The sequence below is a fragment of the Lithobates pipiens genome, unplaced genomic scaffold (assembly GCF_037356315.1).
Source record: "Lithobates pipiens isolate NorthernLeopardFrog02 unplaced genomic scaffold, aLitPip1_a1.2 Scaffold_23, whole genome shotgun sequence".
In the NCBI taxonomy this organism is placed as follows: Eukaryota; Metazoa; Chordata; class Amphibia; order Anura; family Ranidae; genus Lithobates; species Lithobates pipiens.
In genome coordinates, this window is record NW_027507785.1 from 16703564 (window position 1) to 16721760 (window position 18197).

The 18197-nt window shown below is 44.7% G+C and overlaps 1 protein-coding gene across 2 annotated transcripts in view; it reads left to right on the forward strand.

The window, feature by feature from the left end:
- RAB6A (RAB6A, member RAS oncogene family) overlaps nucleotides 1-3835 on the forward strand; it is a 60763-nt gene extending 56928 nt beyond the window's left edge. For both annotated transcript variants that reach the window (XM_077451216.1, XM_077451215.1), the window contains exon 8: nucleotides 2574-3835. In XM_077451216.1, the coding sequence (XP_077307342.1) occupies nucleotides 2574-2638 (65 nt within the window). In that variant the 3' untranslated portion in view covers nucleotides 2639-3835. The remainder of the gene's footprint in view (nucleotides 1-2573) is intronic.
- The last annotated feature ends 14362 nt before the right edge of the window (nucleotides 3836-18197 follow it).

The window sequence follows — 18197 nt, forward strand, 5'->3', positions numbered from 1 at the left end:
ATGATGTAAACAGAAGCTGGTTATCGGCAGTGCTGACCACATGTGGAGAGGAGAAGAGAGCCGATAACCAGCTTGTGTAAAGGGCACACTGATAATCAGTATACGCATTATCAGTGCAGACCCATCAGTGCCGCCTGTCAGTGCTCATTAGTGCTGCATATACAGTGCCTTGCAAAAGTATTCACCCCCTTGGATTTTTACCTATTTTGTTTCATTACAGCCTTTAGTTCAATGTTTGTTTTTAATCTGAATTATATGTGATGATCGGAACACAATAGTCTACGTTTTGTGAAGTAAAATTTTAAAAATATATACATAAAATGACTTTTCAGAAATAAAAAAATAATTGGCTTGTGCGTATGTATGCACCCCCTTTATTATGAAGCCCATCAAAAGCTCTGGTGTAACCAATTACCTTCAGTAGTCACATAATTAGTGAGATGATGTCACCTGTGTGCAATCTAAGTGTCACATGATCCGTCATTACATATACACACCTTTTTTGAAAGGCCTCAGAGGCTGCAACACCTAAGCAAGAGGCACCACTAACCAAACACTGCCATGAAGACCAAGGAACTCTCCAAACAAGTAAGGGACAGGTTATAAAAAAAAAAAAATATCAAAATCTTTGATCCCTAGGAGCTCCATCAAATCTATTATAACGAAATGGGAAGAACATGGCACAACAGCAAACTTGCCAAGAGACGGCCGCACACCAAAACTCACAGACCGGGCAAGGAGGGCATTAATCAGAGAGGAGCACAGAGACCTAACATAACCCTGGAGGAGCTGCAGAGACTGGAGTATCTGTACATAGGACCACAATAAGCCGTACGCTCCATAGAGTTGGGCTTTATGGCAGAGTGGCCAGAAGAAAGACATTACTTTAAGCAAAAAACAAAATGGCACGTTTTGAGTTTGCGAAAAGGCATGTGGGAGACTCCCAAGATGTATGGAGGCTCTGGTGTGATGAGACTAAACTTGAACTTTTTGGACATCAAAGAAAACGCTATGTCTGGCGCAAACCCAACACATCACATCACCCAAAGAACACCATCCCAACAGTGAAACATGGTGGTGGCAGCATCATGCTGTGGGGATGTTTTTCAGCAGTCGGTACTGGGAAACTGGTCAGAGTTGAGGGAAAGATGGATGGTGCTAAATACAGGGATATTCTTGTGCAAAACCTGAACCACTCTGTGTGATTTGAGGTTCACCTTGCAGCAGGACAATGACCCCAAACACACTGCTAAAGCAACACTTGAGTGGTTTAAGGGGAAACATGTAAATGTGTTGGAATCGCCTAGTCAAAGCCCAGACCTCAATCCAATAGAAAAATCTGTGGTCAGACTTAGATTGCTGTTCCCAAGGGTAAACCATCCAACTTGAAGGTGGAGTAGTTTTGCAAGGAGCAATGGGCAAAAATCCCAGTGGTGAGATGTGGCAAGATCATAGAGACTTATCCAAAGCGACTTGGTGCTGTGATAGCCGCAAAAGTTGGCTTTACAAAGTATTGACTTTAGGGGGGTGAATAGTTATGCACATTGCCTTTTTCTGTTATTTTGTCCTATTTGTTGTCTGCTTCACAATAAAAAAAAAAAAAAAAAAAAAAAAAATATTCAAAGCTGTGGGCATGTTCTGTAAATTTAATGATGCAAATCCTCAAATAATTTGTGTTAATTCCGGGTCGTGAGGCAACAAAACACAAAAAATGCCAAGGGGGAGAATAATTTTGCAAGGCACTGTAGGTTCTTCCTTATCAGTGGAGCCTCATGAGAGCACAACAGTGAAGGAGAAAAATTACCTGTTTGCAAAATTTTAGGACAGACTATGAAAGTATTTTATTTTTTTATTTATTTATTTGTTTTTAATCAAAAAAAAAAAATCCCAGTGGCGACTAAATACCAACAAAAGAAACCTATTTGTGTGGAAAAAAAAAAAAAATATGATAAAGATTTCATATTGGATGACAGTGCTGCATGACCGTGCAATTGTCATTCAAAGTGTGACAGTGCTGGAAGCTGAAAATTTGCCCTGGGCAGGAAGGGCGTGAAAGTGCCCGGTAGGCAAGTGGGGTTCTGCACACATAATAAAATTTTCCCATTCTGTTGCCTCTAGACCGTACATTTGATAATGCCACATTTTTTTTATTTTTTATTAATCTACCTTTTGTAATTTGTAGTATTTGATTTTCCTCCCCTGTGGCGATGGGCGGTCTCTTGCGGGGATCAGCATCACTTCCTGCTGAACCCCGCACTGTCTCCTGGGATCTCGTCCAAGTAATCCCAGGAGACATTGCGGCTAATGCAGCCGAAATCTCGCGAGATTTCGGCTAATACAGAACTGGAAAATTTATTATGTGTGCAGAACCGCTTTAATAGGAGCCCACCCTTACGTACTCTTAGATGCTTTGGAGCTGTAACGGTCACTCCTGGCCAACATATTGTGTGATTGCTGCTCTGCAACTTCACATAGAAGTAACAGGGAAATCTACGTACTTGCTTCATAACATCTAAATTCTGATGCCTTCTGAGACAAATCTGTTTTCCTTAACTTTTCTTTTCCCCCCTCAGTGATCGACATCAAACTGGAAAAGCCCCAAGAAGCCCCCGTCAGCGAAGGCGGATGTTCCTGTTAATACAACCCCTCCCCATCTTCCAGAATCCTTCATGGCCTCTCCCCCCCCCACCCCCCCTCATTCAGAATGTCACTACACCCCCTCCCCCATTAACTTTTTTTCATTAACCGCAGTGTGAATATCGGCGCGCCCTCCACACCTGTCCATCGCTGGCTGTCTTCTGGTGACTCTACAAACAATTTTGCTGCACAGGCTCATCTAATATATAATATATATATATATATATTTACGGTGTCTTCATTATTTAAATGAAACTCAAATGGTGTCACAAGAAAAAAAAAAAAAAAAATACTGCCTGTTATTGTCCGGTGTTAAAGCCACAGTTCACATCTGCCGAGGAGAGTTCCGGCATCCTAGGAGGATCCTGAGTATCTCTACATCGCAGTAAAGAGATTGTACAGTCATTCTATAGCACGGGTGTATGTACCGACCGTGACCACAGCCTGCAAAGGTTCCAAATATGGAGTAACCCTTCAAGGTTTGTCCGTTGTGGCAGCCATTTTGAACCCTGGACTCCTGACCGCAGCTATCTGTTCTCTCAGGAGTGCCAGCTAGGCAAAAAACAGAGACATTGCTCCCGTAGTAACCATCATTTTGTAAGCAACCTCGTCGGTTCTTCATGGATCATGTACTGGGTTTTTATATTTAGTGTTTAGAATGCAAAACTGCTGCCACCAGTTGCTGGCCTTTGCATACTATTGGGGGGGGGGGGGGGGGCGAGGGGGGAATAAAAGCATTATTTAATCAGTGGTCATGCTCGGTCCTGTTTTATAACGCAGCATGTTCCCGTTTACAAAGGTGTGACCTGCTGCTTTAAATAGTTAACCCTTTTATTAACAATTTTCATTTTTTTTTTTTTTTTTTTTATTAAATAAAGTTAAATATATTGCACTTTAGAGTGTCACAGAGGAAAATCACAAAAAAACAAAAGACCTGCGTGCGATGGCATAGTTGAGTACCGTGTGATGCACAGCGGCCTGCAACAATGAGAGCCACTCTGTTTGTTTTTGTTTTTTTTGCGGTGGTGACTGTAGCCGGGTGAGTTTGGCTGGAAAGTGGCCGTGGGGCTATAGAGACAAGTTCCTGGACCTCTCTGCAACTTGACAAAGTTATGGTGAACAATGGGCCTTCTAGTTTGTTTTCTGTCCATCGCACATTATGCCAATAAAGGAATGATTTCTCTCTTGTTTATAAGAATGTCTTTTTTTTTTTTTTTTTTAAATGAACTGTTATTGCTGTGTACCTACCTAACGTTACAGCTGCCTTTCTCAACCAGGGTTCCTGCAGACATTTTTAGGAGCAGTGTTGGATTGATCTCCTGCCTTGGTGGTACCTGTATAATTTTAACCCCAATCTTACTTGGCAGAGCTTTCGGTATTTGATCCGCTGAGCTACTTCTCCTGAATCTCCAGATGTTTGTAAGGGGAACGTTCTTCCCACCAACCACCATTGTAGGAGACATTCTTCCCACTGACCACCATTGTAAGGGTTATTCTGGCCACCAGCGTAAGGGAGCCCTTCCCTTTTTTGAACACCAGTATGCTATGGCAAATATGCAATGAGCAAAAGTCTGGGGGGTCTCCAAACTTTCCAAATAAAGGGCCAGATTACTGTTCTTCAGATTTTTAGGGGGGGGGGGGGCAGACTGTTCCAGTGTCAGTAAACACCTGGGTTGATTTACTAAAACTGTAGCGTGCAAAACCTGGTGCAGCGGTGCATAGTAACCAAGTGGCTTCCAGGTTTTATTGTCAAAGCTTAATTGAGAAAGCTGAAACCAGAAGCTGGATAATAGGCATATTTTCGCCAGATTGAGAGTGCTCCCCAGTTTTGGAAAGTCTTCCCAAATGTCTGTAGTTAGTAGGAGGAATAGTCCCCCCCTCGTTGGTATCTGTGGGAGAAATAGTTTCCTTTATCATTGGTGTCAGTGGCAGGATTAGTGCCCCTTTCTTTGATGTCAGTGGGAGGAATAGTGCCCACTGTTGGTATCAGTCAGAGGAATACTGCCCCATCGTTGGTGTCGGTGGCAGTAATTGTGCCCCATTGTTGGTGTCGGTGGGAGAAATAGTGTTCCAACATTTACATCAGTGGGAGGAATGGTGAACCATCATTGGAGTCTGTGGGAGGAATAGTGTTCCATCATTGGTGTCAGTGGGATGAGTAGTGCCCCAGAGGCCGGATACAGGCAAGCAAAGGGCCGCACTGGAGATCACTGATCTAAAGATATAATTTATTTTCTAACATCAGGGGACACAGAGCTATAGTTACTATGTGGGTTATAGGCCACCTTTAGGTGATGGCCACTGGCACGCTCCAAGACGAGAAGTGCACTCCCTATATAACCCCTCCCACTACTGGGAGTACCTCAGTTTTTTCGCCAGTCTCTAAGGTGTTGGTCACAAGTAAAGATGTGCTGTGCTGAGCTCCACTGAAGCAATCTTTGCTGGGGCTAGCCATCATGCTAACCGGATCCATTCAAAGTGTCCTTTTGTTGGGCCACATTGAATGGTGCCAAGGCCTCTTATTCGAAGAAATTAGGTTTTGCCTGTGAATGCTTCTCTTTATAGAGAGCTGGACCCTGGGATCCAGTACTTTTTTGGTAGTGAGGCCATAAAGTTTTACTGGTAGGGTGCTGTTTCAGGTCCAGGATTGTGGGTTACCTCTAGGTTCTCCTGTTCCTGAAGGTTTACGGAGCCCACCGTGAAGGGTGAAGATTGGGTCTGTTGGTTTACCACAGAAAACCCTGCGGTGGGAAGTTAAGTGGAGTTTTCTAAGAAATGTTTTTGAAATTTTTCTTATGAATGTCTCCTTTAAGTAAATAATGTTGTCGTGCTTGTGTGTCACCACTGGGGGCTGTATTGAGCACTCACCACCTCCATGCTGGAAACAGCGCTGTGTCAGGAGCCGATCATTTCCTCCTCCTCCTCATTTGTCTCCCTGCCTGTGGGGTGTAAGCCCGGATTCATTTTTGGAAGAAAAAAAAAACGGGGGGGGGGGGGGAAGCAATGGGTGCTCTGCGTTTTTTTTTTTTTTGTAAACCCCCCGCCATGCTTGCTCTGGGTCCGAGGGTACCTGTAGTCCGCCGCTCGTGCGGGGAAACCCATCTTTTTAAATAATAGGGGTGGAGTGGTAGGCAATGCTGGAGGGGGGGCTACCAGTGTTGGCATCCTCCGACGCCAGATTGCACGTGGAGGAAGCTTTTAAAAGAACACTGTGTGCTTCTGCTGGCTGTGGAGGGACACAAGAGCAAAGAGGTGGCATTACTTCAGGTTTGGTGACACAGGCATTTCCTTTTACACATTGTGACTGCTTCAGGCTGGGCATTAATAGCAATATTTTGCTGGACTAATGCCTAGCAGTGTATGCAGGGGCAGACTGGAAACTCCCTGGGCAATAGGAGATTTTGGGGCCACACAGTATACACAGATATGTTTCTATTGGCTGAGAAGGTACTGGAGAGGTGGGTCAGCTATAATCTAAGGATTTTTAGACCAAAAAGATGTCGGTAAGGGACATTTCAGAGACAGATGTAAAAAAAAAAAAAAATAATAATATTTTTTTTACATACTGTCCCTGGTTTTACTGAGGCTGACACCCCTGATAGGGCCCCCTAGTGGCCTGGGGTCCTTGGGCAGTGGCCAAATGGTCAGTCTGAGTGTATGCATTCCTTCTGGTAGTGCCTCTTCTTTGTGCATCAGGCTATGAGTGGAAGGGGGACCAGGAACTCCATAAAGGGTTCTAGGGGTTCGATTGTTTTACAACAACCTAAATCTATGTCCAAGGGACCGTCAACCTCTTATGAGAGTGATGCGGCTGGTCAGAGTGAGCCGCCAGGGGGAGACTAGTGTTGCAGCAGCGCTGGACACTTCAGCCCCTATATATATCACATAGGAGGTTTTTTCTGCTACTATTTCTAGTTTGGAAAAGAGGATTGATGCTATGATCACTCTCCATAGTGGGTCCAAACGCAGATCCCCATCCAGTGCTCGGGACCCTCATCCTGAGGTACAAGTGGCAGGGGATCAGGAAGGTCTTCCAAAAGATCTGGAAGATACTAATATCTCCTCTTCCAAGGATCCTAATATGGAGGGAGTAGTCTCACAAGATTGCTGGTACACTCCCTTACTCAATTGGTTTGCTCAACTTTTTTGCTGCCTGTAGCGCAGTGTATTGATGAACCCACCTCTATATTCTGAAAGGGAACACCAGGATAAGCATTTTTTTCCTCCAAAAAAGTTGTCCACACTTTATCCTATGGAGGAGGAATTCTATAAGAAATGGGGGGGGGGGGGGTTTCCAGCAATTGATTCTGCAATCTCCTCGTGAATAAAAATCTCACTTGTCTGGTAGACAATGCGCAAATGTTAAAAGATCCAACAGGTAAAATGTTGGAATTTTTTTTTTTTTTTTTTAAAAGAACATGGCTTGGGCAAGTTCAGTAGCGCAGCCAGTTCTTGCGGCAATTGGTGTATCTCAGTCCATAAAGGATCAGTTTGTGGAGATACTTAAGATTCTTCCTGATCAGCAGGCCCAGCAATGGGCTGGCATATCAGATGCACTATGTTTAACGGTGGATGCTATGAAAGATTCTATCATTCAAGCCTCACGGCTTGTGCTAGGACTTGTGCATACACGCAGAGTCCTATGGCTGAAAAGTTGGTCAGCCGAAGCACCGTGTAAGAAGCTCTTGGCCAGTTTCTTTTTTCATGGTGAATGGTTAATTGGAGACGATCTAGATACAGTAAATGAATCCAAAGGATCTCTAATGGGAAAAGTGCTCTTTTACCAGTAAAGAATAAGCTTAAACATTTCTCCTTTAAGCGTGCTTCCTCTCCAGTGCTAGGAGCATGTGCTTGTAGGCAGTCTTGATGGCCTCCACCGTAAAACTCAAGAGGAAGACCTCAGGGGCAGTCCCAGGGCCAAAAGAGGACTTGGGGCAGAAAGCCCACAAAACAAAATGCTAAAGCCTCCTTATGAAGGGGTGCCCCTGCTCGCTCGGGTGGAAAGAATGCTTCTGCAATTTTCAAAGATCTGACAGGAACAATGTCATGAGAGATGGGTGGCTTCCTCAATTTCTCTAGGGTACAAACTAGAGTTCCGAGACTTCCCGTCTCCTTGATTTCTAAGATCAAATGTTCCCAGAGATCCAGAGAAAAGGAAGTCTGTTTCTAGCTCTAGATCATCTCTTATCCCTGGTGGTGATATCAGAGATTCCCTCAGAGGAACAGGGTTTTATTCAAACCTTTTCAGGGTTCCAAAACCAAATGGGGAGGTAAGACTCATTCTAGATCTCAAAGATCTGAACCAGCACTTAACTATCCAGTCTTTTTACATGGAGTCAATCCGATTGGTTGTCTCCATTTTGCAAGGAGGGGAGTTTTTGGCATCGATTGATATCAAGGATGCATATCTCCACGTGCCGATATTTCCCACTCATCGGAAATTTCTACGCTTCCAGGTAGAAAATCATAATTTTCAGTTTGTGGCTCTGCCATTCAGTCTAGCCACCGCACCACGTGTGTTCACAAAGATCCTGGCACCTCCTTTAGCCCGGTTAAGGGCTCAGGGTATAACTGTCCTAGGCTATCTAGACGATATGCTTTTAGTAGATCAATCAGTTTCTGGTCTAAACCAAAGTTTTTAATCTCAGCTGTAAGCTACCTAGAATTTCTAGGATGGATCCTCAACCTAGAAAAATCCTCCTTAAAACCATCAAGGAGATTACAGTACTTGGGGCTGGTAATAGATACCATTCAAAAGAAGGTATTCCTACCCCAGGCAAGAATCTGCTCCATAAAATAACTGATTCAATTTGTCAAAGCAAAGAGAAATCCTTCTATTTGGCTGTGCATGAAATTGTTAGGGACGATGGTGGCCTCCTTCGAGGCCATCCCTTATGCTGCTACAAAACTCCATTCTGTTGGCCTGGAACAAGAAGGTTCAGGCTTTGGACTTTCCAATGCACTTCTCCCCCAAGGTACGTCCAGAGCCTCAATTGGTGGTTGAAATCCAGCAACCTCCAAAAGGGGGAAATCCTTTCTACCAGAAAGTGGTAACAACGGATGCCAGCCTTCTAGGCTGGGAGCAGTCCTGGAAGAAGCTTCTGTCCAAAGGAAATGGTCCAAGTCAGAAAGGAACTTGTCCATCAACATTCTATAGATTTGGGTAGTACATCTGTCCCTAGAGTCCTGGATGCTCAGACTACGGAATTATCCTGTCAGTATTCAATCTGACAATGCCACAGCTGTGGCCTACATCAATCACCAAGGGGGCACAAGAAGTCGTGCAGCCCAAAAAGGTGAGTCATGTTCTAGCTTGGGCAGAAAGCAACATTCCATGCCTATCAGTGATTTTCATTCCAGGGATAGAAAATTGGCAGGTGGACTACTTGAGTTGTCAACAATTGTTTCCGGGAGAATGGTTCCTTCACCCTGACATCTTTTTGCCGATATGTAAAAAAAAAGGGGTGTTCCGGACGTGGATCTGTTTGCGTCTAGATTTAACAACAAAGTCGACAACTTTGTGTCAAGGACGAGGGATCCGCTAGCATGCGGAACAGACGCCTTTCTCTTCCAATGGGATCAGTTTTCACTGATCTATGCGTTTCCCCCGGTTCTGCTGCTTCCGCGCCTTCTCCACAGGGTCAAGCAGGAATGGAAGGAGGTGATACGGGTGGCCCAGAAGATCTTGTTTTGCCGAGATCATAAAGATGGCGGTAGGAGTCCCTTGGACCCTGCCGTTGTGGCCAGACCTTCTCGCTCAAGGTCCGGTATTTCATCCTACCTTACAAATGCTAAATTTAACGGTTTGGCTATTGAAACTCACATTCTAAAGGACCGTGGCTTATCCCCTTCAGTAGTGTCTACTTTGGTTAATGCTAGGAAGCTGGCCTCCAGAGTCATCTACTATAGAGTCTGGAGGGCATATGTTTCCTGGTGTGGAGCCAGGGGTTGGCACCCCAGGAAGTATGTCATAGGTAGGATCCTTGAATTCCTGCAAATTAAATTAGAAATGAAGCTGGCCTTTACTATCAAGGACCAGCTCTTGGCTTTATCAGTGTTCTTCCAACGGCTTCTTGCTTCTCACTCTCTGGTAGTTTTTTCAGGGGGTAACACAAATTTAATCCCCCTGTCAGGGCACCTCTAAATCCTTCGTATTTGAATTTAGTCTTGTCGGCTTTACAGAAACAGCCTTTTGAGCCTATATGGGTAATTCCCTTGGCTCTTTGACAAGAAAAATAGTCTTTTTGGTTGCCATATCCGCTGCCCGAAGAGTATTGGCATTGGTGGCTCTGTCTTTGTAAAGAGCCACATGTGATGAGGCATAAGGGTGGATTGCGGCCTCAGCCTGAATTCTTACTGAAGGGGGTGACAGGTAGTGATGGACGAACTTCCGACGGGACGTTTTGCGAACGCGGCCGATAGTTCGCGAATCGGAACGTTCGCGGCGGGCCCCATTGACTTCAATGGGAGGCGAGCTTCGCAAACCTACAGGTCAAATTTGCGGCCACAAAATAATTAATAGCTGTGCAAACATAGTCCCACCACATGGCCAATGACATAACACATGTATGAGGTGAATCTGGGATCGACAACTACAAGCATTCTTTTTTTTTTTATAGGAAATTGTTGTTACAATTCAGGACTGTGGAGCGCATGAAGGCAATGGAGGAGAGGGCAGGTCAGGGACCAGGGTAGGCAAAGAAGAGGGTGCAGGAGATGATCACCAGCAGTGTGACATACAGCAATGACACCTGCACCGTGATAGAGTCATCTGACAGCAGCACCGTGATAGAGAGCACTGACATCAGCAGCGTGACATACAGCACTGACACCTGCACCATGATAGAGTCATCTGACAACAGCACCGTGATAGAGAGCACTGACATCAGCAGCGTGACATACAGCAATGACACCTGCACCGTGATAGAGTCATCTGACAACAGCACCGTGATAGCACTGACATCAGCAGCGTGACATAAAGCACTCACACCAGCACCGTGATATACAGCACTGACAGCAGCACCGTGATATACAGCACTGACAGCAGCACCATGACAGAGCACTGACATCAGCAGTGTGATAGAGTGATCTGACAACAGCACCATGATATACAGCACTGACAGCAGCACCGAGATAGAGAGCACTGACATCAGCACAGTGATATACAGCACTGACACCTGCACCGTAAGCAGCCCCAGGAGGAAGTCAGCACAGCACAGGGATGGTGGGAGCCCCTCATAATGAGCATAGCACAGGGATGGTGGGAGCACCTCAAAATATGCACAGCAGAGGTACAGCCCCGGGAGGATGTCAGCATAGCACAGGGATGGAGGGAGCCCCTCATAATAAGTAGCCCCAGGAGGATGTCAGCATAGCACAGGGACGGTGGGAGCCCCTCATAATAAGCAGCCCCAGGAGGAAGTCAGCACAGCACAGGGATGGTGGGAGCCCCTCATAATAAGCAGCCCCAGTAGAAATATGACACTGCTCAACCTCTACAAAGAGGAGGGTACGGGCATATAGTACGGTGTGCTTTTTTTGGACAAGGAAGTGAGCCAAATGAGGAAATAAGGTCTCTGTGCTCGATTAAAAACATTGTTTATAGACATATACATGGTCTACTGGTCACATGTGTTGAATTCCTCCGAGATCCATGCCTCATTCATTTTTAGAAATGTGAGGTAGTTAACACTGTCGTGAGCTAGGCGAGTACGCTTATCGGTCACGATCCCCCCTGCTGCGCTGAACGTCCTTTTGGACAGGACACTGGATGAGGGGCAAGCCAACAGTTCGATTGCAAATTGGGCAAGCTCTGGCCAGAGGTCAAGCCTGCCCACCCAGTAGTCCAGGGGTTCATCACTCCTCAGAGCGTCCACATTGGCCGTTAACCCGATGTAGTCGGACACCTGACGGTCTAGGCGTTCCCTGATGCTGTATCCAGATGACACCTGTCGATGGGTCGGCTGAAAGAATGACCTCATATCCGAAGTCACCAACACATCTTCAAACCGGCCTCTTCTTGCAGGTGCTGTTGGATTGGTACCTGCAACTCCTTCTCTGGGAGTGGGGATTGCTCCTCTGCCAGCGCACGCAAAAGCAGAATGCAGCATTTCTCGAAGCAAGGCCTGAAAGTGCTGAATTCTGACAACCCTCTGTGACGGCGGTAACATTTCCGCCATTTTGTGTTTGTACCGGGGGTCTAAGTACGTTGCCACCCAGTACTGGTCCTTGACCCTTATGCTTTTTATACGGGGGTCCCTATTAAAACACTGGAGCATGAAGGCCCCCATTTGCACTAAACTGGAAGCGGTGTGGTGGCCTGGCTCCTGCTCATCATCCAGGATAATGTCGTCCTCTTCATTCTCCTCTCCCCATCCACGCACAACAGGGATCCCAGAAAGGTTTAAAGCATGCTCTTGCTCCTCCTCATCCGCCCCGGCACCATCCTCCTCTGACTCCTCTTCAGACTCCTGTTGTTGACTTGTCTCAGATAGAGTAGCCCCCCTGGGAATTCATCCAGCATTGCGACTTCCTCATCTTCCCACTCCTGCTCCTCCACAGCTTGATCAATGACACGACGCAATGCACGCTCCATAAAGAAGGCATAAGGTACCATGTCACTGATGGTGCCATGGCTGCAACTGACCAGTTTGGTGATCTCCTTAAATGGGCGCAGAAGTCTGCTTGCGTCGCGCAGGAGCAGCCACTGGCACGGTGAAAAAAAACCCAGTTCCCCAGAACCGGTTCTGCGGCAGAGTTCATACAGGTAGACGTTAACTGCACGTTTCTGCTGGAGCAGCCTATCAAGCATATAGAACGTTGAGTACCATTGCGTCGGGCAATCGCAAATAAGACGTCTGACCGGCAGATTGTGTCGCCGCTGAATGTCAGCAAGGCGAGCCATGGCCGTGTAAGATCTTCTGAAATGGGCCGAGATTTTCCTTGCCTGCCGCAAGATGTCCTGGACCCCAGGGTATTTGACAAGGAATCGCTGCACGACCAAGTTTAAGACGTGTGCCATGCATGGCACGTGCGTGATTTTGCCCTGTTTCAATGCGCTAAGCAGATTGGCACCATTGTCACACACCACTTTACCAACTGTCAAATTGAGCGTTGTTAGCCACTGATCTGCCTGTGAACGCAAAGCTGAAAGGAGTGCCGGGCCATTGTGGCTCTTGGCTTCCAGGCACAACAGACGCAGCACGGCATGGCAACGTCTCACCTGGCATGTCAAATAGGTTCTGGGGAGCTTGGGCGGCGCAGTGGAAGAGACGCTAGCAGCGGAAAAGGAGGAGTCAGCTGAGGAGGAGAGGGAGGAGGATGGAGGAGGAGGAGAAGAAGAGTCAGGCCTGCATGCAATCCGTGGCGGTAAAACCAAATCTACACGGGTGCCACAGGTTACATGCTTGACGGCCGTCAGAAGGTTCACCCAGTGGGCAGTAAAAGTGATATACCTTCCCTGCCCGTGTTTGCTAGACCACGTGTCTGTGGTCAGATGTATCTTGGCACCGACACTGTGTGCCAGAGATACATTCACTTGCCGCTGAACATGGCCATATAGCTCTGGGATGCCCTTCTCTGAGAAATACTTCCTTCCTGGGACCTTCCATTGTGGTGTTCCAATGGCCACAAATTTGCGAAAGGCCTCCGAGTCCACCAGTTTATATGGCAGTAGTTAGCGGGCTATGAGTTCTGACAAGCCAGTCATCAACCGTTGGGAAAGAGGGTTATCCGGCGTCATCATTTTTTTACGCTCGAACATTAGGCCCACGGAAGCCTGCCTTTTTGCAGAAAAACGTGAGCTTGGCGTGATGGAAGGTGGAGTGGAGGACAATTGTGAGGAGAAGGAGAAGACAAGGCTGGACAGTGAGAGCCTGCAGTGTGGCTTTGTGTGTTCCGTTGCTCCCACTCGGCTCGATGATGGCAGCCCATGTGCCTTCTTAAGGCGGTCGTCCCTAGGTGAGTGTTGGGCTTAACGCGACTAATGCGTTGACTGCAAAGATTGCAGATGGCAACGCTATTGTCAGCAGCGGACACGTTAAAAAAGCCCACACTGCGGAGCCATGTGCCGGTGTCCTGGGAGCGCCGGATGTGACCGTACATGGTCGATGACTCGCTCCTGATACATTTGCAGTCTGCTTTGTCCCTCCTGTGCAATGTAAGTTATTCCTGCTTCTCCTCCCTATCTGCTGGTCCATATCTCCCTCTGAACTCCCCTCCTCTTCCTCTCTTGTGGGCACCCACGTGACATCACTAGACACGTCGTCATCATCGTCACCTTCCCCACCGCTATAAGTAGAGATCTCGGAGTAGGCAGCAACACCGGGGACCAACCTCCTCCTTGGGCTGATCTGGGTACTGTTGTCAGACTGCTGAGTAGCGGTTGTTGCTACCTCCTCTTCCTGATCCAATACCAAGAGTGGCTGCGCATCAGAAATGTCTTCTTGATATGGATCGGAAAATAATTCCTGTGACTCAAGCGGAAGGTATGTGGTGGTGGTGTTGTTGTTGGTGGTAGTGTCTTTGGGGGTGCACATAGCAGAGAGTGAAGAAGAGGGTGCAGATCGAGAGGATGAGGGGGGTGCAGAAGAGTAAGGCTGAGCGAGCCATTCAACCAAGTCTGGTGCGTCCTTTAAAGTAATTGAACGCACCTTCTGTAACTTCCCACTTTGGCTCAAGCCTGTTGTTCCTGCCCTACCCCTACCACTCCTGCGGAAGGGCCTGCCTCTTCCTCTGCCTGTAATTTTTTAAATGTGCCTGTGACAAAAATCTCAGTCCCTATACCAATGAAGGACTGCTGCAGTATAGGGCATCGGTCAGCAGTAGTGCACCTCAACCCTATGTATTGTGGACCGATACCAGTCCTTATAGAATAGCAGACTGTACCTCACTCAACCCTATGTACTGTAGCACCGTATATACCTTACCAGTCCTTATAAGGACCTTTGTGGACCAAGTAGGTTGTGTGTGAGTGATTAGCAGACTGTTCGTCAGTCCCTATACCGATGAAGGACTGCTGCAGTATAGGGCAGCGGTCAGCAGTAGTGCACCTCAACCCTATGTATTATGGACCAATACCAGTCCTTATAGAATAGCAGACTGTACCTCACTCAACCCTATGTACTGTAGTACCCTATACTGACCAAGTTACCAGTCCTGATAAAGAGCTTTGTGGAACAAGTGAGTTGTGAATGATTAGCAGACTGCAGCAGAAGGGCAGCAGTCAAGTATAATGGAAAAATCAGCCCTCGCACCACTAAGTGATAAATGTGACTAAAGTGAATAAATGTCTAAACTACTAATACATAAATGGAAAAGAATAAAATAAATAAATGTATCAAATGTAAACAACTGAGTGATATGAGTGCATGTGCTAATAAATAGTGCAAAAAATGCAGCAAGACGGAATAGTGAACACAAACTATCAAATGAATAATAATCAAAAAAGAGTCCTGCGCAAATCGTGCCACTCATATACTATAATCAAAGAACTCAAAATAATGCTACATGAAAAAATCAACATATAAAAAGTGAAAAAAATAGTCCATAAAAAAGCACAAAAATAAGTGAAAAATAAGTGGAAGGAGGACCAATGATGCAAAGTCCACTAATCCGAGCTCCCAGAACTCTCACCTTAAGATAGAGTAAACAAGCTGATCAAAAAAGCACCCCAGGAATCTCTCATTTCATTCACCATATTTAGCCATCAAGGAAATCCAGATGAGGGATGTATTAATAAAATTCCGCCACTAGAGGGCCAATCCTAGCATATAGGCTTTGCACTGTAGATCCTCAGATATATTCCGTAGTGTATGGCTCAAGACAAGAGGGGAAGGGGAAGGAGAGAGAGGAGGCTCCAATAGTGTAGTATTTAAAATAAGCAGATCGATTTATTAAAACAATATCAAAGACTCTCACATTCAAAACAGAGTGAATAGCACAGTAAGGAAGATGGTTGTGTGGCGTCTTCCGCCAGTCTTACTCTACTTCCGGTACGTCCTACGGCCACTCCCTACGCGTTACGTCATACCACGTGACTTCTTCATGGGGATAATGAAAGGCCGTTTGTGACATTATTATTATTATTATTCAGGATTTATATAGCGCCAGCAATTTACGCAGCGCTTTACAATATAAAAGGGAGACAATACAGTTACAATACAATACAAAAGGATTAAGAGGACCCTGCTCAGAAGAGCTTACAATCTAAAAGGGTGGGGCAGGTAGTACAGAAGGTTATAACTGTTGGGAATGAGTTTATGGAAGTGGTAGGAGATTAGTTTGAGACGTGATAGGCTTCCCTGAATAGATGTGTTTTCAGGGATCGTCTGAAGGTAGCAAGAGTAGGGGATAGCCGGACCGGTGGAGGTAGCGAGTTCCAGAGGATTGGAGAGACTCTGGAGAAATCCTGGAGACGAGTGTGGGAGGAGGAGACGAGAGAGCTTGAGAGTAGGAGGTCTTGAGAAGAACGGAGGGGACGGTTTGGGTGATATTTGGAGACAAGATTGGTGATGTAGCTCGGGGCAGAGTTGTGAATGGCTTTGTATGTGGTGGTTAGTATTTTGAATTTAATTCGCTGGGTGATTGGGAGCCAGTGTAGGGATTGGAGGAGAGGGTTGGCAGACACTGAGCGGTTGGTAAGGTGGATAAGTCTGGCAGCAGCATTCATGATAGACTGAAGAGGAGATAGCCTCTTCATACATATATATAGCGAAAACAGGAACCGGAAATACCCGATCGGCCATTTTGGAAAAGGTAAGCAAAGATGTAAACACATGTAGACCGGAAGTGATACCTCCGCCATCTTGCTACTCCAATATAGTAAAGCGGAAGAACAAAACACCGCCATCTTGGAGTAAAAAATTACCCGAACGGCAATCACAAGTAGGAAAACCAGCGCTTAGAAAATTATCTAAAAATGATAAAAAATCACAATGAAAATTTTTTTTATTTATTATTAGAGGCAAAAAGAAAAAGAAAAAAATAATACATAGCAAATCCCAAATAAATCTTAAATAGAAATAAAAATAAAAAACGCCAGTATGAAATTCAGTAATTCATCATATACATGGCATCATATAAAATTAAATGTAAACATTAAATAAGGGATAGCTGAAAAATGTATTTAGTAAAAAATTGCTATAAATAGCATATCACCCAATGTGACATGGAATAAAAAATACCACAATATCAATTAATTATGAAAAAATAACCAAAATTATATAAATATATTTAATTTAATAAATAAATAAAAAATTTATTATTTTAATTACCATCCTCAAAACAAGTAAGTAAAATCGCATACCGGAAATAAAGTAGGACTTTACATCAAAATATATCTATCCACAATATCTCCAACATAAAATCATAGTCTTACAACAGGAGAATAAAATCTGACTAAAATATAAAGATAATATAATAAAAATATTAATGATTTTAAAAATTACTTAAAAAACAGTTAAGATCAAAATCTACATTTAGACCATCAGGATAAAAAGATCTCATAGTAAAAATCCACCTAGATTCCTTTTGACTAATAGTCCTGATTTGATGGCTACCCCTCCATGATGGGTTGTATCTTTCGATACCCCAAAATTGTAAATGGGAGGGATCCCTATTGTGCACCTGGTCAAAATGCCTAGAGACACTATGTTTGGGAAAACCCTTTAGGATGTTTTGTATGTGCTCTTTAAGTCTCCCAATATATTGCAACTTGCAACTGAATTGTAAGCAATATACAACGCCTTCCATATGGCATCCTATAAAATCTTGTATAATATGTGTTTGTCCAGTAGTGGTACTTACAAAATCACTTCTTTTATTCTGAAATTTTTTGGCGTGTCGACATGCAAAACAATTTTTACATGGATAAAAGCCTTTCTCCGTAAAAAAGGTAAAATCCCTTTTGGGGGGTGGCTCCACGACAGATTTGGCAATAATATCTCTCAAAGTGGGAGCCCTCTTATAAACAACATTCAGCCTCTCTGGTAGGATTTTGCCTAAATCCCTATCTTTTTTAAGGACATGCCAATGTCGACTCAATAACCTGGAGATCTCTTTGTACTGTACATTATAATCCAGTATGATAGAAGGAACCTCGTAATTGAATTTGTTTCTTTCATTGTTATTATGTTGGAGCATCCTTTGTCTATCCATACATTTAACATGTTCGATTTCCATTTTTATTTGGGAATCTTCATAACCCTTTTCTTTAAATCTGGTCGCAATTAAGTTAGCCTGTTCCAAATAGTCATCAGTCTTGGTACAATTTCTTCTTATTCGGACCAATTGTCCTTTGGGTATGTTGTACAGCCATGGCTTAAAGTGGCAACTATTAATGGAAATATAACTATTCGCATCGACACTTTTGAAATGCGTTTTGGTGATGACTGTATTCTTATCCAGGGAGATATTTAAATCAAGGAAATCAATACTTTTTTCATCTATTTTCCATTCTAAATGAATATTTTTGTCATTATCAATCAAATTAGTAAGATATTTTTCCAATGCCTCAAAGCTACCGTTCCAAACTATAATAATATCGTCAATATATCTTTTAT